The sequence below is a fragment of the Anolis sagrei genome, chromosome 1 (assembly GCF_037176765.1).
Source record: "Anolis sagrei isolate rAnoSag1 chromosome 1, rAnoSag1.mat, whole genome shotgun sequence".
NCBI classification, from domain to species: Eukaryota; Metazoa; Chordata; class Lepidosauria; order Squamata; family Dactyloidae; genus Anolis; species Anolis sagrei.
The window spans coordinates 189,728,843-189,755,201 of record NC_090021.1 but is presented as its reverse complement, the minus strand read 5'-3'; the positions used below and the strand labels follow the sequence as shown (position 1 = coordinate 189,755,201).

At 38.7% G+C, this 26,359-nt stretch overlaps 2 protein-coding genes across 2 annotated transcripts; one reads left to right on the top strand and one right to left on the bottom strand.

Moving 5' to 3' along the window:
- The first annotated feature begins 1,683 nt into the window (after nucleotides 1-1,683).
- Nucleotides 1,684-12,250, top strand: PJVK (pejvakin). The gene is made up of 6 exons (XM_060754987.2): nucleotides 1,684-1,952; nucleotides 4,081-4,276; nucleotides 5,236-5,377; nucleotides 6,784-6,901; nucleotides 8,113-8,208; nucleotides 11,748-12,250. Exons 1-6 carry the CDS (start codon nucleotides 1,733-1,735, stop codon nucleotides 12,047-12,049), a joined length of 1,074 nt encoding a protein of 357 aa, XP_060610970.1. The 5' UTR covers nucleotides 1,684-1,732; the 3' UTR covers nucleotides 12,050-12,250.
- A 3,336-nt stretch (nucleotides 12,251-15,586) lies between these two features.
- Nucleotides 15,587-24,074, bottom strand: FKBP7 (FKBP prolyl isomerase 7). Its single transcript, XM_060779782.2, has 4 exons — nucleotides 23,739-24,074; nucleotides 22,091-22,242; nucleotides 17,930-18,063; nucleotides 15,587-16,176 (listed from the first exon to the last, which is right to left on the bottom strand). The coding sequence occupies exons 1-4, from the start codon at nucleotides 23,954-23,956 to the stop codon at nucleotides 16,015-16,017; spliced, it is 666 nt and encodes a 221-aa protein (XP_060635765.2). The 5' UTR covers nucleotides 23,957-24,074; the 3' UTR covers nucleotides 15,587-16,014.
- Nucleotides 24,075-26,359: the final 2,285 nt, after the last annotated feature.

Here is a 26,359-nt window from a genome sequence, read left to right as displayed (position 1 = left end):
ATAAAGTGGGCACAAAATATAAGAAGATCTATTCAATTTAAAGAGTGGGAACAGATGTGGAACAAGAAATTAAAATATGTATATGCAACTGATTTAAAGGAAAACTGGATAAAAATGTTCCACAGATGGTATACCACGCCTATGAAATTATCTTTGATAAATAAAAATTCTTCAGATAAATGTTGGAAAGGTTGCCAACAGACAGGTACTTTTTATCACATGTGGTGGACTTGCAAAGAAATAGTGAAATATTGGTCTATGATTCATGAAGAGGTACAAAAAATCTTAAAAAGAATTTTTAAGAAGAAACCGGAGTATTACCTATTGGGATTTACTGACTCTGAATTACAACTACAAGAGAATGAGGATAAACTCTTTACCTATATGACAACGGCAGCGAGAATTGAATTAGCAAAAGTATGGAAACAGGACAATATCCCTACCAAGGAGGATTGGTTAGGGAAAATTAGAGAAATAAGAGAGATGGACGAGTTGACTTTTTATTTGAAAAAAAATACCGGAAACCTGATAAAGAGGACAGATTGGACAACTTTTGATAAGTACGAGGAAGATGAGAAAAAGTAAAAAAGAGATATAGTTTAGAAAAACAACAGAAATATTATTGGAAATACAACACCTGACGAAGAGATGGAAGTCAAACCTTTGTTTTAGACTTTGTTTTTTCTATTTTTTCTAATTTTCTATATAGACTTTTGTAGGGTTTTGTTTTTTCTTTTTTCTTTTTATTTTTTATATATTTTTTTTCTATATTGCACTGTTTTATTTTTATGTATCTTTTTTTCTCTTCTTACTGTTCTATTTTCTTTAAATGTTCCCACTCTTTCGCTGTATTAGTTAAATTCTTCAAATTCTTTAATAAAAATTATCTTAAAAAAAAAAGAAAAAAAAGAAACTTGCATTTGTGGTTTGGAAAGATTCATTAAAATATTCCAATGAATTAAATTACATTCTGCTTGATTCATAGATCATTGGCTCTATCTGTCTCTTAGAATTTCATCTAATGCTGTGATGGCTTGAAATTATGCAGATATGCTGCTGATATAAATCTGGTCTGAATACAGTGTGTAAATTAATCCAATCAGTTATTTCTGTGCCGCTGTAAAAATTGGCAAATTTACTAAGGCAGGAGATTTTCAAAACCATACAGACATGACATGGAAGCTAAGGCCCTATCTACACTGCCATAGAATCCATTTTCTGAATCCAGATTATCTGGATTGTATGGGAGTGTAGACTCATATAATCAAGTTCAAAGCAGATTATATGGCAGTGTAGATCCAACCTATGATGGCACTTTGTGTGTTTGTTTATGTATATGCCTTCAAGTTGCCTGCTGACCCCATACATTTCACAGAGCTTTATTCGGCAAGGAATACTCAGAGGTGGTTTTTCCAGTTCCTTCCCCTGAAATATAGCCTACTACAGTGTTACAAGTGATCACTGCCCTATCACTTTACGTTGTTAATGTATTATTAATTATTTTCAATGTGGCTGAACAATGGAAAGGAGTTCTTGAATAATATACCAGAGAAGCTGGATGATAACAATGCCAATACTTTCCTTCTGTCTAAATGAAACAAGCTTTAGTACACGAATGGTTTTTGTTGCATATTTGTCATTTTGGAAAAGGTAAGAAAATGTATTTAAAAAATATGGCCGTACAGTTTGTGAACTTCAACTGAAAAGAGGATTTTTCCAAAAATATTTTTGTATGCATAATATGTTTGCTGCTGCTACCAAAAGTTTTGTTAAGCAAGTTGGTGATGGAGGTCGATTAATTCCTGTCCGGAGCCTGAGCGAAGCAGATAAATACCAGCCTCTCAGCCTTGTCATCAAGAAGAAAAGCTGTATTCTTTCCAGGCGATCAAGATTTATTTCAACACCATTCAGCCTGAAAGACATTCTTCAAGGAGAAAAAGAAATTTCAGCTGGTAAGATGTTTTATTTAAAAAGTTCTTAGACGCTTAAACAAAGATTATTTCCTAATTTTCTGAGGTACAACTTGTACCTGCAAAAGAGAATGATGTCTTCTTGGATTTTATGAAAAAATATATAGCTATCTTGAAGGAGAAAAACAATGTGGCATTTGTTTCCCAAAGGTACCAAATCCATTTGAGCAAATTTTACAGGAATTGAAAAAAAATATGCTGAGGTTATGCATTTTCATGCTTAAAAATGCAGTTTCCCAAGCCTCGTACCAATGTGATTTCATACATTTGGATAGTTTTGACCTGTGCAAGATAGTCTACTCCTAGCCAACAATGTGCTGCCACCAATAACTATTTTTTTTTAATTTGGTACCTTTTGGAAACAAACTCCACAAATAGTGTGTTACTAATGAGCATTAATTTTTAAATGTTTGATAAAATATTGAAAACGTAGGGATGCTTTTTAGGGGTTGTTATTGAATATGTTCCAGTACAGTATTTGATGTAATCTGCTCAGAATACATATATTATATAAGAAGTCACTTGCAGAGTGATTCAAATATCTTTATTTGGAAGTGAATCCTGGTGAATTGAATAAGACTGACTTCCTAATGAAATATACTAAATTAGATATATTAGATTATATTAGATTTGCAGCCTTAGTATTTATGTCTTAATTTTTATTTCAGCGTGGTAAAATATTCATTGTCACAAAGAGAGGTGAGCGCACTCTTATCACAGCGCCATTTCTATATCTCACACGTAGCTGCTTAGGATTATTATTTCATTTAACTGCAAATAAAATCTAATGAAAATTGTAAAGGTTCTCAATAAATGCAATATTTACATTGTTGCAGTGATGGGGATCTGCTCGAAAGAGAATGTACTTTACAGGCAATACACTGTTGGCCATAGTGTTGGCATCAGCCATAAATGGATAAACACATCTATGATCTGCCTGATGTTGATGGATTGCAGATTCTAGTATTTTCCTGTATTGGTTTGGCTGTCAGGATCTGATGGGAATTGTAGTCCAGCAACAGCTAGAGGACTCCCTCCTTAGTACAGACTTCCTCAATATTTATTTATTTATTTATTTGACTTTATATCCCAATTTGGCTCAGAGCGGTTTACAGCAGTAGATTAAGTCATGTATAACAGACAATAAATACAGCTTTACATTTCCTTTCTCCATTTATATACAAAAGCAATTTGGAGCATGGATCCCACAGACGGAGGGCAGGAAGTAGTGGCTCAAGTTTTCCCTAAGTGGATCAGACATTATTAATCAGGACCAAAACTCTGTTTCTAAACTACAAGGTTATAGCAGTTTGACATCGCATTAACTGCCATGGCTCAATGCTATGGAATTCTGGGATTTGTAGTTCTATGAGATATGTACCTTTCTCTATCAGAGAGCTCTGGTGTCACAACTAATTACAAATCTTAGGATTCCATGGGCAGGAGCCATGACAATTAAAGTAATGCCAAACTGCATTAATTTTACAGTGTCCATGCACCTTAAGATGCAGTTTGATCAATAATAATACAATTTACAGTATACAATATTACTGTAATAATACAATATTGCAGTCAAATCATGTCCCTTATATAAAATGGCAATATCAGTGCTTGCGTTTTGGAATTTGAAAAATATATATTTCAAAACCATGGATGGTTGAATCTGTGGATACAAGAATTTGTGAATTAATTTGTAGATCTGTCCCCCCCCCCCCCCCTTTCCTGGCTGATTTTCAGTCTTGCATGTAAGTTTTGGGTTGTGACAGATTCCAAAAACTGCTTAGGGCAATGTTTAGGGCATACGAGAGATTATTTTTCATCCTAATTTTTTTTAATAAGGTGTGTGAGCTTGAGGGACTCAGTTGAAATTTGACAGCCATAAAAACAATTTGGGGTTATGCGGGATGTATGGGACACATTGCCCTCAAGTGTGGTACAACACACTTCTGTGTTACCAGTGCTGCAGTGAAATCCAACAAGTTCTTCAAGTAGCTTCTTAATGGTGTAAAGGAGTGGAGAATGCCATCTTGTTATTTGTCTGTGTCTTAGACCATACTTGTGTGAAGATTAGATCTTTTTCTGTTTTACCAAGTGATCCCTTTTCTTTTAGGCATTGCATCCTACCAGTTACTGAACTATGAAGACAAATCAGATGTAGCGCTGAACGGTAGACGAGGAAATCACATCATGAGCTCTGCTGGGGTCAATATTGCTGGATCGGATTCCCTCGCAGTGAAAGCCTCATTTGGCATTGTAACTAAACATGAAGTTGAGGTACCAACATTACTCAGAGAAATGGCCAATCGGTTAGTATGGCAGATGTAATTATTGTACTGTTGCTTGCTTACTTACTACTACAGGTGCATGTTATACAAATGAAGTCATCTCTCTATATAAAACTCAAAGTAAGTATGTACAGGCAGTCCCCAAGTTACAGATATCTGACTTACAAATGACTTAAAAAGAAGAATGGGAGTGAGACAACAGGAAGTGAGAGAAATCTACCCCTAAGAAATTCACTCCTGAAAGAGTTATCATGGGGAAAAGGTATTACTTTCACAACAAACCTTTCAAAATCCAGTGATCACAACCACAGAAAGTGAGGCGAAATCTTCTGAACAGGGGCACAAACAGCAAAGGAAACACCACAGGGGTGTTAAATCTTCCTGATGCTATGCAAAGCTAAAAAAAAAATTTTTTTGGCTGGAGTTACACTTAAAAATATATCAGTTCAGATTTACATATAAACTCAACTTAAGAACAAACCTTCAGATCCTATCTTGTTTGTAATTTGGGGACCGCCTGTATGTATATATGTATGTTTGTTCATTTGTTGCTGGGGGAAGTGACCCTCTGCAATGTCACCAGATTGACTGTTGCTTGGTGAATAATTGTCTGTTGTGAGGTGAAGTGGCCTTCTGTTATGTCACTGTGAAAGAAAAGTGGCATGTGCATGAAGGGAAGGAAAAAAGAAAATAAATAAAGAGAAAAAGAAGTGAAAGAGAGGAAAGGAGGACGGAGGGAGGGGAAAAGAAAAAGGAGGGAAGGGAGGAAGAGAAAGGAAAAGGAGGAAAGCTATGAAGGGAGGGAAGGAAAGAAAGAGAAATAGGGGATTGAAGTTGCCCCCCCCCCCCTGACACCCAGACAACACTGGGTTTACACGCTAGTATATGAATATTTTGCAAATGAAAGATTTAATTTTATTTTAAAGTTACCTGTATGGAAACAATGCAAAATTCCACAGGCTGTTTCCCCTTTATTGTAGGAAAATGAATTTTGAGCATTGCCTTGTCCGCCAGTCACGAGAAAGTAAGAGGACTGTCCTTTGTGTGGTCATGGAGAGCATTAGAACAACACGGCAGTGTTCACTGTCTGTGCACGCGGGCATGAGAGGGGACACAATGCGGGTGAGTGAGCATGCTTAATAACCCTCTGTAGACATAATAAATTGTCTATCTGTCAGCTTAGCCAGAAATAACCAGTCGGGTGATTTGTGGTGGTGGTAGGATGCTGAGTTGCAGGAAGCTGATATAAACAAACCATCTTCTGGTAAATGACTGGGAACCTGGATGGGAAAGCAATTTCCAAAAATATAAGTTATTGCCATACAAAAGCACCTCTCATTTAGTTGCTGTAGTATCAAAAGTGCAGAATCTTTTTGTGGTCCAATACACATATCTGAAATGGTAACAGACTACAGTCAGCCCTCCATATCCATTGATTCAACCATCTATTCCAAGAATCAATCCTTGATTTTAGCATTTTATATAAGTGACAACCCATTAGTATGTATATACTGGAACTTGAGCATCTGCAGATTTTGTTATTTACAGATGGTCCTGGAAACAAACCCTATCATACCAAGGGCCCACTGTGTGCACAATCTTATGGTTGTTTTTTTTTTTTGTAGCATATATAAATTTTGTCTACCTGACCAGATTCTAGGGTACTCAAAAGGTTTATTTACTGTCTGACTAACATAACTTCATCAGTCTAAAGACATCCAGCTCAATCTATCAAAATGCTTTTATTTAGCAATTTGTGATACATTTATATCATATTGTCTGTCTTTTCACATTGTCCTTGTCATGCAGTGGTTCCCAACCTGTGGTCCGTTGACCACTAGTGGTCCATAAGAACTAAATATGGTCTGTGACCTCACTGTTACTATGCCCCATGGGCCATGCACCCTTCCTTGTGGCTATGTGCCTATGGCGAGGAGGCGAGAGAAAATGGTTAGGTGACTACTGGATGGCATATCTTCTGTATCAGAAGCTAGAGCTGATGTAGTCTATCCAATGCAATTTTCTGAATCAGCACCCCAAATGACCAAACCTAATCTAAAGTTGACCAAAAACTGTTTCGTAACCCTTTTGGTACTAATGTTGGAAAATGGTTCCTGGTCAAAGTGGTCCCTAGTTAAAAAAAAAAAGGTTGGGAACCATTGTTGTCATGCTAATGGTCAGGATAAATGATCCATGTATGATGCATTTGTTTGTACTCATGAACCCACTTTAGGCAGAAGTCCCAAAAGTACTGGGACTGCTTTTGTGTGCCCCATGAATTGTGGAGCACCTTAAATTGAGAGGAAAATTTGAAGAGTATTTTAAATACTGCTGTAAACAAATGGCATCACTCATGACAACAATCATCACAGTAGCCCACAGAGTGAATCTGACTTTAGGATTAAAAAGAGTTATACTGCCTACTATATTTCCTAAGAATTAGTTAGTTTTGTGTAATGTACATTTTTATTTGAAAAGCTTAAATTATCAGCTCAGATGTTAATGCTTTGTCCTTCCTTCCAAAATAGTTTCATATTATTGATGACCATAATTACAAAGGACGCGACAGAGCAATCGTTTTTCCTGCACACACAACAATTGCATTTAGTGTGTTTGAACTGTATATCCAGTTGGATGGTAATTTTGGTAAGTGGTCTGGTTGTGCCTCCAATTATAATAATTTCTCTATTGTTATGACATTTACTTTTTTTAAAAAATTGGATGCACAATCAACAATTTTGTAAAATTACATACATGCTTCATCACAGGTAGTTACCAATGCATAATGTAGTGCGTTTCCCAAACCATCTTCTCTGGATATGGAAGTTGCATTCTGTGGGTAGGAAAGAATCCATTTGAGTGTTCTCATTTCTTTTTTCTGTGTTGGGGCTAGATAATGATGTGCTACTTAAAATAATTGAGTTGAATCGAGGAGTTGCCTTCTGCTAGTCAGAGAGTTTGAGTCCCAGAAAATGCATGCCTCCCCATTTTCAGGGACCTTTCCTTCCCTCATACAGGGTTTGAAGAAGTAACTGGGTGACGGAGGCAATGAAGTCCCTGTCTACCTAACCAGCTCAGCATACCTCTGTTTAGATCCAACCAGGCTATGTATAATAAACATACATGACATAATATTGGCTCCAACACATGTTTTAACTGTCACATTTTAATACAGTGCCAATGCTGTAATATGCAACTTTTATGTTACCTACAACATTTACATCAGTGGTTCTCAACCTGTGGTTTCCCAGATGTTTTGGCCTTCAACTTCCAGAAATCCTAATAGCTGATAAACTGCGATTTCTGGGAGTTGTAAACCAAAACACCTGGGGACCCACAGGTTGATAACCACTGCTGTAGACCAAGAGAAAGGGCAGGAAAATGTGTTACACCTCTCCTATAGGGCAAGAACATGTGTATAAGACAGATAGGGATTTTGTAGATCCTTTTACATACAATGCAAGCTGGTGGTGACTTAATTCTATCTGTATCCAAATTAGCATCACAGTGTAGATGTTCATTCGGGTTTCTAAACCAGAAAAAATAATCAGGGCTTGAAAGTTTGCTTCCAAGTCCAAACTCTCCTTTGTAGAATCAACAAAGTTTATTCTGTGTAATATATTCTTCAAACTGTGATGTATTGCAGTCGTTCCCAAATATGATCTTTCATATATTTTGGACTTCAACTCCTAAAAGCCCCAACTAGCATGGTCAATGGTCACAGATTCTGGGAGGCATGGTTGTTTTGGGTTAAAATGATAAAACAATGGTTTTCATTAACTATGATTTGAAATTGTGCTACTTCTCAATATTAATTGCTCAAATATTCTCTGTGTTATGCCTGTTTTCCACCCCAGAGCTCTGTGTTGCTCCAGAATCCAGAGGAGGATTTGAAAAAGAACCATCAAGATCATTTTCACTCATCAGATTAAGGAATACCCTGTTTCATCGAAGTATGATATTTAATATTCATATTTGTATGCACTGCGTTACTAATTGGACAGGAACTTATGGTTCCTGGTAGGGGGTCCCATAGATGAGACTGAGCTTTGACCTCAGCAGCAAAGATACTAACAGATTCCAGCCTAATCCCCCCCCCCCTTCCCTTAATTGGGTGCAATGAGGGGACTGGTAGGGATTTGATTTTGTTCCACTTTTCACAGTAAGAGGGAAATAAAAAGAGATATAACCACAGAAGAAGAATGGTGAGCACAATTCCTCCCTCCCATTCTGCCAAAAACAGGGGGTTTGCATCCGTCGTTCATTTTGATCTCATAGTGCTCTAAAGTCCTCCATAGGGGTGTTCTCAAAATGTTAAGATTGGAATTATATTAATTCTGGGTGCCAGAGTGATAGCAGTATGATAGTCATGAGATCTAATTAGATTAATAGCAGAGATTTCAAAATCCACAGGATGCATACATTTTTAGAATTAGAATTATTATAATTGTGTCCCCCCCTAAAGGTGAGAATGCACCATACTGTACATTATCTGAATTGTTCAGTACAATTATATTTAGTAGGATTGGAAGGCTCTGTATTTTATCAATTGTAAGGTGGCAACAATTGTAAGACAAGCCCTTATTTCAAACATCTTCAACTGTACCACCACCACCAAATATATGTAAGATACACCTGCAATTCTAGGATGCATCCCATTTTTAGAGGTGTTTATATTGAGGAAAAGCGAGTCTTAGAATTGAAGGAATGCAGTATTATGCAGTATCCCTTATAATGTGGCCATATTATAGTATTTTAAACTAGCCCACTCCAATCCTTATCTTCTATATCAGACATAGGTAAATTTTTGCTCTCCAGGTGTTTTGGACTGGCCACATGACCTTGAGGCATCTACAGACAACGCCTTCTCATTGGCTTAGAGGTGGAGATGAACACCACCCCTCAGAGTCGGACACGACTAGACTTCATGTCAGGGGAAAACCTTTACCTTTACCTATGGCACAATCCATTTTGGGAGCTGAGCTAATCTCTGTGAAAGAATTCTTGTAACACCACCTGGGTGTGGAGCTGTACATGCAAATGTGTGAACACTCCCAATCAGAACATTTGCAATTATGCTGTTCAGCTGTTTGGGAGAAGTGGGTAGCTTTTTTTCTGGACTACCTACACTCTCTCATTCCTGAAAGACAGCTGTTTGAGCCATTTGACATAGTTACTGCTTTCTGATGGGGATTGTACATTTATTTGCTTAGATATTGCCTTGCTCAGGTAGGGATATTTGTACAAAAACTGGAATAGGCAACAACTTACAGTGAGGATTTTCATTTATTAGTGACACACTTAGCCCCTATCTTGTATACATCATGTTATTCTAGGAATTGGTTTCACACTGCAAAATAATTCTGCATATCCAGAATAGTAATGATTTTGATATTGAATTTTTGATAAAGTTTGATCCAGCAAAATCTTCCTATAGTTATATGGAAAAGCTCGTTCTGTCACCAGGGCTTTTTTGAAATCTAGTTGAGCTTTTTCAGCTATGAAGAAGGAAGCAGTCTTCTCTCATTCTTTCCTTTGAATAAAAACAATAGTTTTTTTGCTTTGTTTCCATAACAAGTCAATACTAACGTATTTTTTAACAAAACAATAAAAAGTTAAAAATAAGAAAACATATTCCACACACTAACAGGTTTTAAATATCAAGACAATGGTCCAATACAGATAGCTGGAATAGCTATGTGTATTGAATTAGCATTTGAATTAAATCACTGAGTTCCAAGATATTTTAATTAATAGCATGTTTTTACTTGATTGGCACCAATGTTGCTTTTATTTAGACACCAAGTCTACAAAGGAAGGGCATATCATAACTATGTGCCATTATGGGCCACAGAACCTACCCAGAAAACCTTAGTCCTTTGGCAGATATATATAGGAAAAGGAGCTTCCTCAAGCATTGAGGTCCAAAATTGTTCTCTTCATTTGTTGTTGTGTGTCTTCAAGGCATTTTTAACCTATGGCAACTCTATCACAGGGTTTTCTAGTGAGATACATTGCAAAAATGTTTGCCATTGCCTTCCTCTGCGACTGTGAGAGTATGACTTCTCCAAGATCATCCAATAAGTTTCATGGCCAAGCAAGGATCCATGCCCTGGTCACCAGAGTCATAGGACAATGGTTGAACCACTATACCATCCTGGCTCCTGTCTCTTCATTAACCATTTTTATTAAAACTTCATGGCACACAAAGAGGCAGAAAATAATAATAATAATAATAATAATCATCATCATCATCATCATCATCATTCCTCCCTCATTCCTTCCTTCCCCTTAACCTTCTTCAAAAGTTAGGATGCGATTGACTTATAACTTATTCAACCAACAAAACACAGTAATATTAAATTAGATATCATTTTCCATAAAAATAGTAAACAGTAAAAAAACAGTAAGAAAGCATTGCTTCAAATTTAGAGTTGCTAGATTTCAAGGCCAGACCCCGACGCATCATAATTTAGAGGACATCTCTCGGGGGGACACGAGGATGTAAATTCTACAGTTTGATTGTATGTGGTTTACAGATATTTTTAAGATAATAGATCCTTTCTATTACTGTCAATTAGAGTTTTCCAAATTTTTAATGTTGGTGATTGCTTTTTAGACATGCATCCTTTCACAACATAGCAATTATGTTTAACAGCAAACTAGAGATTAAACCAACCCCTTATAAGAGTTCCATACAACATATATATTATGAAATAGATAATATATAATGTCTATAATGTATAGTAAAATTATAGTAAAATAAGGTTGAACACTGTGAAAGCCACCCACTGCATGGCTACCAGCCTCCTCCCAGTAGACTCAAATCAAGGAAAAGCTTTATGAGAACTCCCACTCCTTTTGGCGTCCCTCCAGCAACAGCAAGGGTATCCCTCTGGGCAGCTAAACCAGGAAATCTCAACTGGATGCCCCCCCCCCCATGAGGGTCTTCCTCCATGGGCAAACCAAGAATGGGAAATCTGGAAGTCCCTGAACAGACTCAGAAATGGAGTGGGCAGATCAAACGACAACCTGGCAAAATGGCACTATCTAAAAGAATCCCACACCTTATGTGACTGTGGAGCAGAACAGACAACTCTGCATCTGTATGCTTATCCACTATGCCCTGCCTCATGTACAGAGGAAGAATTGTTGGAGGCTACAGACAATGCCGTTGCTGTTGCCCGTTTTTGGTCAAAAACGATTTAGCTGTTTGTGATCCTTTTATTTTATCAGTTTAAACTTTCATTTATGCAATGCTTTTGACATGAAATAAATAAACGTATAGTATATATAATTTTCATGTAATATTTATTATATAAACGAGGAGCATTTTTCATGCGACACACCTGTAAACTGCAGGCAACACACTAGTGTGTCGCGACACAGTTTGGAAAACTCAGCTGTAGATTCTAGGCTGATTGACTTGTTCCTTTTTCTTTTTGTGGCTGATCAGACTAACTCGTTTTCTTTTATGTCTCTTCATACACAGACAAGAGGGTAATGGATATAATTGCTCACCCAGATAATTACTTAGATGACCTTTTTGCGGACTACTACGAAAAGGCCGCCAGCTTGACGGACATCTCTGCAAGCTATTTCCGAGAAGGAGCTCACATACGTGTGAATTTACTCAATAACAACATCCCCAAGGGCCCTTGTTCCCTGTGCGGGATGGGCAGCTCCAAAAGGGAAACTGTTTATGGGTGCCTGGAGTGTTCTTTCAATGGACAGACCTTTGTAAGACTACATGCTGTGCCTTGCTTTGACCTATGGCATAAGAGGTTGAAGTAAGCCTTTAAATAAAGACATTGGAGTTGGATCCAGGTGACTAGTTGCCCTGAACACCATGGGACTTGCTGTGAATCACAGGTAACTGGTTTAAATGGTCCCTAAACACAACTAACTTCAGCCTGGGTCCAATCTTTTATCAACATTTAGCCGTGTTCGTGCCATAGAAATTTGTGAGTTATAATTGCAAATGCATAAAAATGAAGCCAGATATTATTTTATTTAGTTTTATGCTTTTCAAGCAATATTTTATTCTTAAATGTAAAAATATACCTATCTTAATTTCTTTTTGAAATATGTTTTTAAACATTTTTTTCTGATTGCATAAAGAAGAATTTTTAACATTTCCTCTTTTGAGTTAGCATTTTAAGAAAAGTAAACATGGGGCCATGGTGGCGCAGCAGGTTAAACTGCTGAGCTTCAGAACTTGCTGACCAGAAGGTTGGAGGTTTGAATCGGTGGGACGGAGTGAGCTCCAGCTGTTAGCTCCAGCTTCTGCCAACCTAGCAGCTTGAAAATAAGCAAATGTGAGTAGATTAATAGGTACCACTACAGAGGTAATGGCGCTCCATGCAGTCATGTCAGCTGCATGACTCTATGGACAATCCTGGCTCTTTGGCTTAGAAATGGAGATGAGCGCCACTCCCCAGAGTTGGACTCAACTAGACTTAATGTTGAGGAGAAATCTTTACCTTTACCTTTAAGCATATTTAAAGTGATGTATAGGAAAAAAAATTAAGGAATAATGTGCAAACATTAGCTTCCATCTAAAAAAAGCAATGTGTTTTTATCTTAACTACACCACAGTAATATGGGAAGAAAATGTATGAATTATTGATTGGTAGTATAAATAATTAATTGAAGTATCAGATTAAGAACATGCTTGTGTTTGCTCTGGTTAAAAATACAGAGAAATAAAAGCTAGACATTAGTACAGCATAAATGTTTAAATTTAAAATTGCCAGTGCCCCTACTTACCTCTCCCATTTAGTCTATATATTTGTCATAATTATTGCACAGGCTAAGTTTGCTTCTAAAATTATGAGACTTCCTACTCTTAATTCCTCTTGAGGGATTTGAAAATATATATTTTTTAAAAATAATAAAGGCATATCTTTTTGTGGGAAAGCATGATTCCTCTTGCTTAATTGTGTATCTGATATACTTTAGTATTTATTGTTTTAACAGCAAAGATATAGCCATTAGATGGCACTATCTCCTACTGTGTTTAAAATTGCATGCTAAAATTGGCACTGCTGGGCGCTTCTAGAATTCCTGCTAAATATTTATCTGTCAGGACATTTGTAAAAATAGAAGGCCTATATTTTATTTATTTGGTTACCCTGCAACAAATGGCTTTAAGGATGATGTAATAAATATAAAAATATGCCCCTCGCTACATATATACATTTTTAAAATGCGTAAAAATAGAAGAATCACTGGGTTGCTGTGGGTTTTCCATTCTGTATGGCCATGTTCCAGAAGCATTCTCTCCTGAAGTTTCACCCACCTCTATAGCAGGCATCCTCAGATATTGTGAGGTCTGTTGGAAATTAGGCAGGAAGCAGCCAGGCTTTGAAGCTGCAAGGCCATTCAATGCTAATCAAGGTGGCCAATTGCAACATTCAGACTTGCCTCAGGCAACAAGAGTTCTTTCTCCCACCTTGGACATTCCACAGATATGTAAACCCCACGTGCCTAGTTTCCAATAGACTGCACAACCTCTGATGATGCCTGCCATAGATGTGGGTGAAATGTCAGGAGAGAATGCTTCTGGAACATGGCCATACAGCCTGGAAAACTCACAGCCACCCAATAATTTTGACCATGAAAACTTTCAACAACACATAAAAGAATCAATTTAAAAATAAAGAAGAGGCTATAATAGTGCAGAGTGAGCGGCGACTGCACTCGCTTGTGTGATGGTTCAGAACACAGGACAGAATGGGAGAAGGCTGAGGCACTTGAAGCATCTGATTCAATTTTAAAAACAAAATGATGTCTTTAAAATGAAAGAGGATAATATGCTTTGCTAAGAGGATGATCCACCCCGCTTTCTTAACACGTCTGATGAAGTCCTCGATCTTCATACCTCACAGGGCTATTGTGAGAAAAAAACAACCACACTGCCTACAGTGTAAACAAGCAAGGAATATGTTGTTGTTTATTCATTCTGTCGTTTCCGACTCTTTGTGACCTCATGGACCAGCCCACGCTAGAGCTCCCTGTCGGCCGTCACCACCACCAGCTCCTTCAAAGTCAAGCCAGTCACTTCAAGGACAACATCCATCCATCTTGCCCGTCGTTGGCCCCTCTTCCTTTTTCCTTCCCTTTTGCCCATATATATATATATATATATAGAGAGAGAGAGAGAGAGAGAGAAGTAACAAATGCATTTGGATAAAGTATTGGGCACACAGATCTAGCAATGATAATCTGAATGCAAAAACTGACCTCCTCATGAATATTCTTCTGGGAATATTCCATCTGAAACCAAAATATACAGTGGTTCCAGGACCTCTAGTAGATACCAAACTTGGTGGATGCGCGAATGTTGTAGTAAAGTGGCATCCCTTTATCAAAAATGGTGAGCAACTCAAATTAGTGGCAGAAAGAGTCCGAGGATCTTTGAAATGGTGGGAGGCTACAACAGGGCGTGCCTACATATCAATGTAGTGTTCGGTTTGTGGCAAATTCAAGGTTTGCTTTTGGGGTTTTAAAAAAATACTGTTATGACATTGTGGTACCACCTACCCATATCCAACAAAATGTGTTCTCCCCCTGGGAATTTTCTATGGTATGCATCTGCTGGAAGTTGCTCATTTCAATTCTCCTATTATCATTTCTTGTGTTCATGGTAAGTTCATGAATACGGTATATCTCTTGAAGATATGGGAGTCATTCTCTATTTTCGAGCAATGGATAGTAGAATCCATGGATGCAGATACAAACTGCACATCTCTGCTGCATTTCCGCTTGAATCATTCAAGATTGTGATCCAATGCTGGATTTTTACTGTGTTCACAATATAAGCTGCTATCACCATCATATCATAACATGAAACACCTGTTTGGCAGAAAACCCTATGTGGCAGCCCAAGGTGGGAGTGTGGACTTCAGACAGTTATACTATTTACAAGGTTCTGTAGGAACAGACACAGTTTTTGTGTGCTACAATCTTTGTATCAGTATCTTATTGTTCTATCTTCTGCTGTTATTTAGGCCGAAGAAGCAGGTTTTGTAGATGATTGAGGGTTTTGTGGATGGTTAGGAGTGAGTGTAGAGCAATAGTTCTCAACCTGTGGATCCTCGGGTGTTTTGGCCTACAACTCCCAGAAATCCCAGCCAATTTACCAGCTGTTAGGATTTCTGGGAGTTGAAGGCCAAAACATCTGGGGATCCACAGGTTGAGAACCATTGGTGTAGAGGGAAAACATCTGTATTTACACCATTGTTACAGCATGATTTTTAGGACTAAGGTAGCACCGCGTTTCTTTCCTCTCAGCCCCACCATTCTACAGAGATTATGAAACACGCTTGCTACTCCGCCTTCTCACATTTTATTTCTTCTGAACATTTTATCAACTTTATTTTTAACAAAAAGGTACAAAAACTTATCGCAACAAAGGTATATAAAATATTATGTGCCTCAAAAAGGCCTTCCATTTTATAATCTATCAAATTAGGCTCGATGCAATGCAAAAGTTCTAAGGAGGTCAATGGGACTGGGGTGTACCAAAAGATGTTCAGGGTTGGAAATCAAGCAGCAGAACCACAGCTCCGTCTTCATTTCTGATGTGTGTTCAGGGCTTCCCTGCAGCCTGGATTTCATCTTAGCTTGAGCATGGTGGGCACAGCCGTGCCACTGAAAGAATGAGTGAGGATACCCTTGTAGAAGCTTCATGTGAATTTGGGAAGAATGACTAGACCAGGACACAGGTTAAGAAACAGACCTTCATCCACAATCTGCTATAGTTCATCATGCTGGTAGACATTGTATTCCTTGGCAGATATAAAGCCATCTCCGTCATGGTCGTTCTTTTTAAATATATCAGTCAAAACATTCTCGTGATGTAATGGGTCGCGCTTCTTGCCATCTCTTTCAAATTCCTTCTTCAAATAAAGGTCTATCTAAATAAACAAATAAAACAACACAATCATGTCAACTTTTGTTATGTTTGTATTGCAAAGCCACATAGCCAACCTCCAGAGTTGATTTGGGAGCTGAAATGCCATGCCTTGGATAAGAGGTGCCTGTTCCACTGGCAGAGAAACAGGGCTGGATATCAAACCACTGATGCAAAAACAACTTGTAGTCAAAGGACTCAACCCAATGGTGTTGTTCTGCAGACAGCTTGTTCCAGAATATGATGAAACCCTCTAGAGCTGGTTTTTTGTTTTGGTGGCACAAGGGTATGTGCGCAAAAACAATTATTGTCATTCTAGTGGAAATCTACTAGTTCAGTGGTTCCAATCTTTGGCCCTCTAGGCATTTTAGACTTCTGACCCAAGAATTCCTGACAATTGGCTGGGGCTTCTGGGAGTTAAAGTCCAAAGGGCAGGAACCACTTGAAGGACCAAAGGGCAGGAACCACTGCACAAGTGCAACGCATGATTGGGGAGAAACATTTTATTTATTTTTGCCATTTGGCACAAAGAAACCTAAGGAGAATCACTGCTAAAATCAGGAAGCTCCATACTGACAAAAGAGAAAAGTTAAAGACAAAGGAGACTCTGATAAGCTAATCCGACACTCTCATGTGGATGTCTACCTTTCTAAGCGCAGCTGAACAAGGGAAGAGTATGGGCCAAGTATGACTATTTGGGGTTCAGAAACATGGGTATTTGCTGGTGTAGATAGTGCTCTCCTCCCTTGCTCTCTCAAAAGACTTCTACATATTAATATATGAAACGACTGTAAAAAGACAGCCTCCAGTTCATTTTTGATATGTTATTACATAACATGTTATTGATATGTTATATGTCAGGTTAAACCACTGAGCTGCTGAATTTGCTGACCGGAAGATCGGCAGTTTGAGTCCGGGGAGCAGGGTGAGTAAATGTGAGTAGATTAATAGGAACTGCTCCGGCAGGAAGATAACGGTGCTCCATACAGCCTTGTCGGCCACATGACCTTGGAGATACCTATGGACAACGGCAGCTCTTCGGCTTAGAAATGGAGATGAGCACCACCGCCCAGAGTCAGACACGACTAGACTTAATGTCAACGGAAAACCTTTATCTTTACCTTATTACATACAGAGTGAGGCAGCATAACTTCCTTTTTAAAATGCACGCCATTCAGTCGGTTGAAGACATAGGGGAGCGCTAGTGGTCTCGTTTGAGAGGTGGGAGTATAAAGTTTTGTCCTGACACAGTTCAGTTGCCATCATGCGTTGGAACAGTGAGGAGCATGCTTTTGCCGTTGAGGCCTACTTTTCAAGCAGATTTGGAGTGGCTGGCCCGCTCTCCAGATTTGGCCCCTTGTGATTTTTTTCTATGGGGTTTTTTGAAATCTCGTGTTTCTGTGAACCGTCCAAGGACCCTACAAGATTTGAAGACCAACATCCAGGAAGAAATTGCCAACATAACGCCTGCTATGCTGTCATGACAAACGCCAAAAATCAGTTTACTCAGTGTATGGAGAATGGGGGACGTCACCTACCTATTTTGATCTTCAAAACTACGTAAAACAAAACTTTAGGTATGTGCCTACATTATAATTTTTTTTTTAAAAAAAATCTGATTCATACAATGGGTTTTATTAAGTTTTGAAAAAAGGAAGTTATGCTGCCTCACTCTGTAAAACATTGTAGGTTACTTATAACCAGGGAAGCATAGGTGAAATGGGGGGTGACTGCTTCGGAATTATTTCTCACATTACCTCGTCTCTTGAAAGTTGTTTGTCTTTATCCATGTCGATATCAGAAAACGCTTCAACGCTGCGTGGTCCTTTTGTTATGGCATACAATTCAATCTCAAAGATCAAAGTTGCATTAGGTGGGATTTTCGCTGGCTCTGGTAATTGAACAAGAACCTTTTAAGAACAAATCATTTTAACCTCAGACAAGACGACACTGTAGACTGATATAATCCAGTTCGAAGCAAATAATCTGAGATCAGATCCTAGGATACAGAGCAGTGTAAATCCAGCCTAAGAGAGGTCCTTGTGCTCTGCCAGAAGCACAGGGACCTCTCTTGGAATAGTAAGCAACATTCTCAATGACCTGGCAATGCCATAATGATCTTGGCCTGCCTGCAATGCCTGTTGTCCCTTGGTGAACAGGGATGCAGGCACTACAGCAGTAGAATTTTGCTCCTCTGGTGTAATAAGATCAGGAAGTCCACTGGATTTGTTTGAGGATATTTGTTTTGTTTGTTCTCGGGGAGAAAACCCCCTGAGAAGAACCAAATCAGTAGTCATTCATGCCTGAACAGCCATTAAAACAAAGAAACAGAATTTGAAATAGGCCTCCAAGGAGTTCAAAGCGGTGGGATCCACAGAGTGATGACAAAAAACTTCTAATTTTCAAAGAACAAAATTAGCTTCAAAGAAGATCCATGTTTAATAAGTCCAAGTATACTCCTGCAACAATATTATATAGTTAGTAGGCTCTGGGAAATGATGACTACCACAAAGGAGAGGCAAGTAGAAGTATTAAAGGGGGCTGCTTGCATAGCCAATCAAAAGAAAATAGTTGGCAAGGCATGCACATGCTGTTGATACACATTTATGGTTGTCACAAACGTCTAAATCAAAATTTCTGTCAGGTAGGAATTACAGCTGTATACAAAGGATCTCAGTTTCAATCCTCAGTTGGGAGATGGACTCTGATCTGAAGCAAGGTAGCAGTAGAGGGGTTTCATTCTGCAATGATGGGATGACTTACATTGACCTGGTATGATTTGGGATAAGGCAGCTTTCTATTCCAGTGGTTCTCAACTTGTGGGTCCCCAGGTGTTTTGGCCTACAACTCCCAGAAATCCCAGCCAGTTTACCAACTGTTAGGATTTCTGGGAGTTGAAGGCCAAAATATCCGTGGACACACAGGTTGTGAACCACTGTTCTATTAATTTGTGAATTCATTCTTGAGTTTTTGTGACACAGCATTGAAAACTAGAAACACAACAACCTTTTCCATGTGTGAATGGAAAATATTTATGAATTTTAAAAACCTTTTATATAAAGCATGAGTCCAAGTTTTCCATATGTTTTGGCCTGTAGCTTCAATCAGCCCCAACCAATCAGCCCCGCCTGACTAAAGTTAAAGATTCTGGGAGTTGTTGGCCAAAATATGTGGAGAGGCAAAAATGTCCTAACAGGGCTAAGCAAAAACAGTACAAAACACCAAAACAATTAGGGGATCAAGTGAAGGGAGGAGGGCAACAAAAATTTTCTATTGCTAGATTTACCATGGACCATATTGTGCAAAACTGAAAATGGTGGAAACATTATTTTCCATAATACTGTCAGTTTTGTTTCATTTTGAAAAATATAATTTTTGGCTTATTATCGTTTATATTTTGAATTAGATATATATATGGGGTACCAAAACATTTTAAGTGCTTAAGGCTTCTAAAGGTCTTAATCCAGCCCTTTATTCCACTACTAACGTAGAGCCTAAGGCAGCCTTGAGCCAGTAAACTACAGATTCACAACCTTTTTTTAATTCATTACGTATCTGGAGTACCTTTTTTTGCAAAAAATATGGAAGAGTTTAGACTTATGCAAGAAGAACCGCACTAGGAAAGAAGCATATTTCAGACTGCTCAGTTTCTAGATTTAGTAGCCAAACTAGAGAAAAGGGAGAGGGATGAGAAGAATTCAGGGACAACAGTTCACAGAACAATACCTACCATAGGAAAGCTGTGAAAAAAGCTAGAAAGTGACATGCATCCTTGACATTCAGAACTAGCGCCATCTTGCCCAACATGCAGGACTATTCTGACAAAGAACAGAGTGTTGCAGGAGGAAAGAAAAATCCTTCTTCAATCACAGCCTAAAACAAACAGTTATTGTTAGTGTCCAGCAGACAAGGTGCATTAATTTGGTGGAACTATTGTTTCATTACTCACTAGTTTCAGCAAAATTATGTCCATAATCTAAACTTTGCTGAAACTAGTGATTAATGACAGGGTAGAAATGACACTTCTTGAAAACCTCAGTGGGCATTAGACATGTAATTATCCCTCTCCCCCACCCCCGCCGCCAATACCTCATTCGCTATGTATATGCAAATATAGGTATTCCAACACCCACAAAATCAAAAATCTGAAAAACCTTTGGTCCTGAGCATTTCAGATAAGAGAGACATATATAATGTTGAATATACATAAACGCTCATTCGGCTAACTTAATATCTTCTCAACTAAGTCAGTAAACCTGGTAGGACTAATGCCTAACCATTACTTGGTGACTAGGAGCAGCTCTATGGGATTCGCCTCTCTACTCATCTCCCAGTTTCTGGATTCTGTTGTTTTCCACCCTGTCCAAACTGGTTCACAGCACAGGTAGTGGGTGCTAAACTTCATTTGCAAAGCCATTTCAAACAATGTTTTAAAACCATGATTTGGAGGTAAATCATAAAATGTACAATTTGAAGCTGTTGATGAAAAAGCAGAGCTGTCAGGTATCAAAGAGGGCTTACATTTGTTTAGATTGTTTACCAATACGGTTTGTGGCTTCTAGTTTGTGTGTATACTCTATTGTAACTAAGAAAGGTACTGTATATACTTGAGTATAAGCCAAATTTTTCAGCTCTTTTTTAAAGCTGAAAAAAACCCCTCGGCTTATACTAGTGTCAAAGATACTTGTTATTTTACTCTGTTATTATTATCGTTACATTTACATTATTTTACTCTCTTTTATTACATTTACATTATTTTACTGTATTGATTGCTATTATTACATTTATTTTTCTCTATTATTATTACATTTATTATTTTACTCCACTATTATTGTTATTACTACATTTCCATTATTTTACTCTATTATTATTTTCTTACATTTATTACTTTATTATTACATTTTCATTAATTTATTCTATTATTTTTATTACATTTATTATTTTACTCTATTTATTATTGGAAGGATATGTAAGCACATTTACTTTAAGGTTAGAATAACAGTTTAATCAGAGATGGACAGTCTTAACTTAAATTACAGTTTTAGTAAATATTCAAAAATATTTAACCTACTGATGCCTCAATTAATATAATTTTATTGGTATCTATTTTTATTTTGAAATTTACCAGTAGCTTCTGCATTTCCTTGGCTTATACTCAAGTCAGTATGTTTCCCCAGTTTTTTGTGGTAAAATTATATGTTTTGGCTTATATTCGGGTCGGCTTATACTCGAGTATATATGGTAAATGGAGTCATCACAAGCATTTCTGATGTTTATCCCATCTCTCACTTCCCTCACGTTCCCCTTTTACTACTCTATGTCAAACTGTAGCCCAGGGGTCCTCAAACTAAGGCCCGAGAGCCAGATACGGCCCTCCAAGGTCATTTACCTGGCCCTCGCTCAGGGTCAACGTCTCAAATGACTTGAAAGCACACAATAAAAACAATCCTATCTCATCAGCCAAAAACAGGCCCACACTTGCCATTGAAATACTAATAAGTTTATATTTGTTAAAATTGTTCTTCATTTTAATTATTTATAAGTGTTTTTACACTGCAAATAAGATATGTGCAGTGTGCATAGGAATTAATTCATTTTTTTTTCAAATTATATCCGGCCCTCCAACAGTTTCAGGGATTGTGACCTGTCCCTCTGTTTAAAGAGTTTGAGGACCCCTGCTTTAGACTGTAAATTTCTCAGGGCAGAAGTGTTTCCTCCTCTATTAAGTTCCATATATGTTGCTAAGCATACTTAACAAGAAATAAGAAACACACTTGCGACCCATGAGATCGAATACTCCTTTTGCTGTAGGTTTAGCTGAATGGAAGGAAATATTGTGAGCCACTTTAAGTCCCAATTCTGGGATAAAGCAGAATATTAGCAATAACAGCAGCAGCAACAACAGTCATATATTTTACCATATCCTTGCTCTCCATAGGCAAGCGAAGGAGGAATGATCACCTTCCGTTTCTCTCCAGGACACATATTCAGCATTGCAATATCTAAGCCTTTAATTACTTGTCCAACACCGAGGACAAACCATTTTGGGTGACCATCATTCTGTGTTCGACTACAAAGAAAAAAAAAACAAGCAGAAAGAGTTATTTAAAATACACTTCTCAGTTTAAAGAAACCATCTTGACATATAAGTATGAAAACAGCGATTAAATTTCATTTCATTCAGCACCAGGTTTTCTCCTCCCTTTTAAATTTCTCAACATGTCAGCATGGCATAAACATTGGTGTACCTGTATGTTCTTCTTTTTAATTTTTTTATTCTTTACTCCATTCCCACCCTCCAACCCTCCACCTTTGACAAACAATTTATACAATAAATTACAGAAATTACATTTGAAATATCAGTCTTAGTTTCAGTTTTTCCACTCCACATTTTAATACATTCTCTAAATTATTATAACATTCTCAATGTTGTCTATATTGTTCAATTTATAATTTGTTATTTCCACTTTTAGCATGTTTACTATATAGTTATACCAATTTGTGTACATTGTTCTTCTCTTTTTAATAGGCAACTCTATCAGTGGGCTTTGTTTAGAGGAGAGTTTGCCTTTAACTTCCACTTAGGGCTCATCTACACTGACCACTTAATGCAGCTCAAAACTATTGGACCATTGCAATTTGAGACTAGCTTTGATCTGCATTAAACCCTTATTTCACATCAGTGCTCTGTAGTTTGGGTCATCGTCATCTGGTCCTCAAACTGGTTCCAGTATTCCCTGTTATCTGCACAGTTAAACCAATGTTTTCAATACTATGTCTGAAACTGCATTAAATGGTCAGTGTAGATGGAGCCTGAGGTTGAGAGGATGCAATGTGCTCAAGGTAGGTCAGCAGGCTTCCATGACACAGCAGAGATTTAAACTGTGGCCTCCGAACCATAGGCCCCTTCTGCATAGTAATATTAATTTAATTATACACCGCCCTCTCTCCCCGAAGGGACTCAGGCCATATAAAATCCAGATTATTTGCTTTGAACTGAATTATATGGCGGTGTAGACTCAGATAATTCAGTTTAAAGCAGATCATCTGGGATCAGATCCTGAGATATAGGGCGGTGTGGATTATCTGAGTTGATCATCTTGATTATAATTGCAGTGTAGGCTCAGATAATCCAGTTTAAAGCAGATCATCTGGGATTGGATCCTAGGATATAGGGCGGTGTGGGTTATCTGAATTGATCATCTGGAGTGTATGACAGTGTAGATCCAGATATTCAGTATAAAGCAGATCATCTGGGATCAGATCCTGGGATATTGGGCAGTGTGGATTATCTGAGTTGACAATCTTAATATATATGGCAGTGCAGTCTCAGATAATCCAGTTTAAAGCAGATCATGTGGATGATCTGCTTTGATAATCTGGATTATATGGCACTGTAGAAGGGGTCCTAGTCCAATGCTCAAATCACTACACCATATTGTCATTCTCACAATTTCAGGCATGACCACACTGCTCCTGAACTTAGGCTTCTTTCCTACAAGTGTGACCAGGATTGCCCTGTGCAGCCAATGTGAACACGGGAAGGCTCCCACCCCCGGAGTGTACCTGCAGTAAAACTTGGCGCCACCGCTGGCCAGGTAGCCATCGTAGTGGGCGTTGAGGAGGTCCCCTTTCTTGCTCTTCTGGTGGCACTCTTCGGGGAGGTGCACCACCTCCATCTGCACCTCATCCGAGGGCCCTCCTGCCTTTTCCGCTCCGCTCTGGAGGGAAAGCAGCGCCAGGGCTTGCAGGAGGAGGAGGAGGACACACCCGCCCAGGTGCATGGCTGCCCCTGAAGATGCTCTGCTCAGACACCGCCTGCCAAACTCCCCTCCTCCTCTCACTACGCTCTCCTCCCGGGTCTGCGTGGCACTGGCATTGTCCTACGTCACGGGGGGAGGAGCTAGAAACTGAGGCGTGGGATTGGTCTCCCTCCTTTGTAGTTCATGCAGAGCCTTTGGAGCATGCGCAAAGAGGAGCCGCCTTAATCTCAATCTGCAGAGGAAGGTCTCAGAAGTGGGAGTGACATTCCGGATGGGAGGGGGGCAGTCCCAAGGGAGGACAGCACAAAAACTCACCCTTTCCCCCCCTTCCACACAGCCCTATATCCCAGGATATCAAGGCAGAAAATCCCTCAATATCTGAATGTGGACTCAGATAACCCAGTTCAAAGCCCCTTCCACACAGCTTAATAAAAACCCACATTATCTGCTTTGAATTGGGATATATGGCAGTGTGGACTCGGGGCCCTTTTATATAGCCCTATATCCCAGGATATCAAGGCAGAAAATCCCTCAATATCTGAGTTTGGACTCAGATAACCCAGTTCAAAGCAATGTGGGATTTTCTGCCTTGATATTCTGTGATATAGGGTTGTGTGGAAGGGCCCCACACAGTTTAATAAAATCCCACATTATCTGCTTTGAACTGAGATATATGGCAGTGTGGACTCAGGGCCCTTCCACCCAGCCCTATATCCCAGGATATCAAGGCAGAAAATCCCACAAGATCTACTTTGAACTGGGTTATCTGAGACCACACTCAGACAATGTGGGATTTCTTGCCTCGATATTTCAAGATATAGGGCTGTGTGGAAGGGCTCACAGTTCAAAGCAGATATTGTGGGATTTTTCTGCCTTGATATTCTGGGATATAGGGGCTGTGTGGAAGGGCCCTGAGCCTCTGTTTATCTCCAACAACAACAATAATATAATAATAATAATAATAATAATAATAATAAATAATTAAGCCTTTGACAATACATAATTATAATAATATTCGCTGATACATCACACAGTCCTCGACACATGGGAACTGTCCGACGTGTGATCCAATACAACAGCCAGTGGAGTGCTGTGGAGTCATCCTGTTGTGTTTCAAATAATAATAATAATAATTCTTACCCGGCGGTGGAGGAAATCGAAGGCCTGCTTTGCATTCCTTGGGGTGCATCGATTATATTGTAGAATTCATGCACTGTTTAATTTCACCAGATCAATGCTATGGGGTCCTGGAAGTTGTAGTATGTCAAGGTCTTTGCCCAAACTATAACTCCCAGGATCCCTTAGCCTGGGGTTCATGGAAGTGGAATCAAACCAGCTCAACGCAATGGGTTCCTGAAAATTGCCATTTTGACGAAAGGATTTTAATAGTTGTAGGGCCCTTCCATACAGCCCTATATCCCAGGATATCATGGCAAAAAATCCCATGTTATCTGAGTGTGGACTCAGATAACCCAGTTCAAAGCAGATATTGTGGGATTTCCTGCCTTGATATTCTGGGATATAGGGCTGTGTGGAAGGACCCATCGTTTAACAAGATACTTTAGACAACGAATCTCAGGGCCCTTCCACACAGCCATATAACCTAGAAAATCTAGGCAGATAATTCACAATATCTGCTTTGAATCAGATTATATGACTCTACACTGTCATATAATCCAGTTCCAAGCAGATAATCTGGATTTTATATGGCAGTATAAAAGGCGTCTCAAGATGCATGCACACTGCAGAATTAACTCAGTTTAATATAATCCATTTTCAAAGCAGAAAATGTGGATTATCTGCTTTGAAAGTCTGGATTATATGGCAGTGTAGAAGGGGCCTAAGGGCCCTTCCACATAGCCCTATATCCCAGAATATCAAGGAAAAAATCCCATATCTGAGCATGCACTCAGATAACACAGTTCAAAACAGATAGTGTGGGATTTTCTGTTTTGATATTCTGGGATATAGGGCTGTGAGGAAGGGCCCCCAGAATATCAAGGCAGATAACACACATTTTCCGCTTTGAACCAGATTATATGAGTCTACATTGCCATATAATCCAGTTCAAAGCAGACAATCTGGATTTTATATGGCAGTGTAGAAGGGGGTCTCAAGATGCACCCACATTTTGGAGAATTAACTCAATTTGGACTGGTGTGGAAGGATGGGAACTGTAGTTTTACTTAGGCCTCACCAAACTACAACTTCCAGGATTCCATAGAATTTAGTCAAAGTGGAGTCAAACTGCATTCATCCTACAGTGGAGATGCATCCTCAGTATCCACACGCTAGGGCCCTTCCACACAGCCCTATATCCCAGAATATCAAGGCAGAAAATCCCACAAGGTCTGCTTTGAACTGGGTTCTCTGAGCCCACACTGCCATTTATCCCAGTTCAAAATGGATATGGTGGGGTTTTAT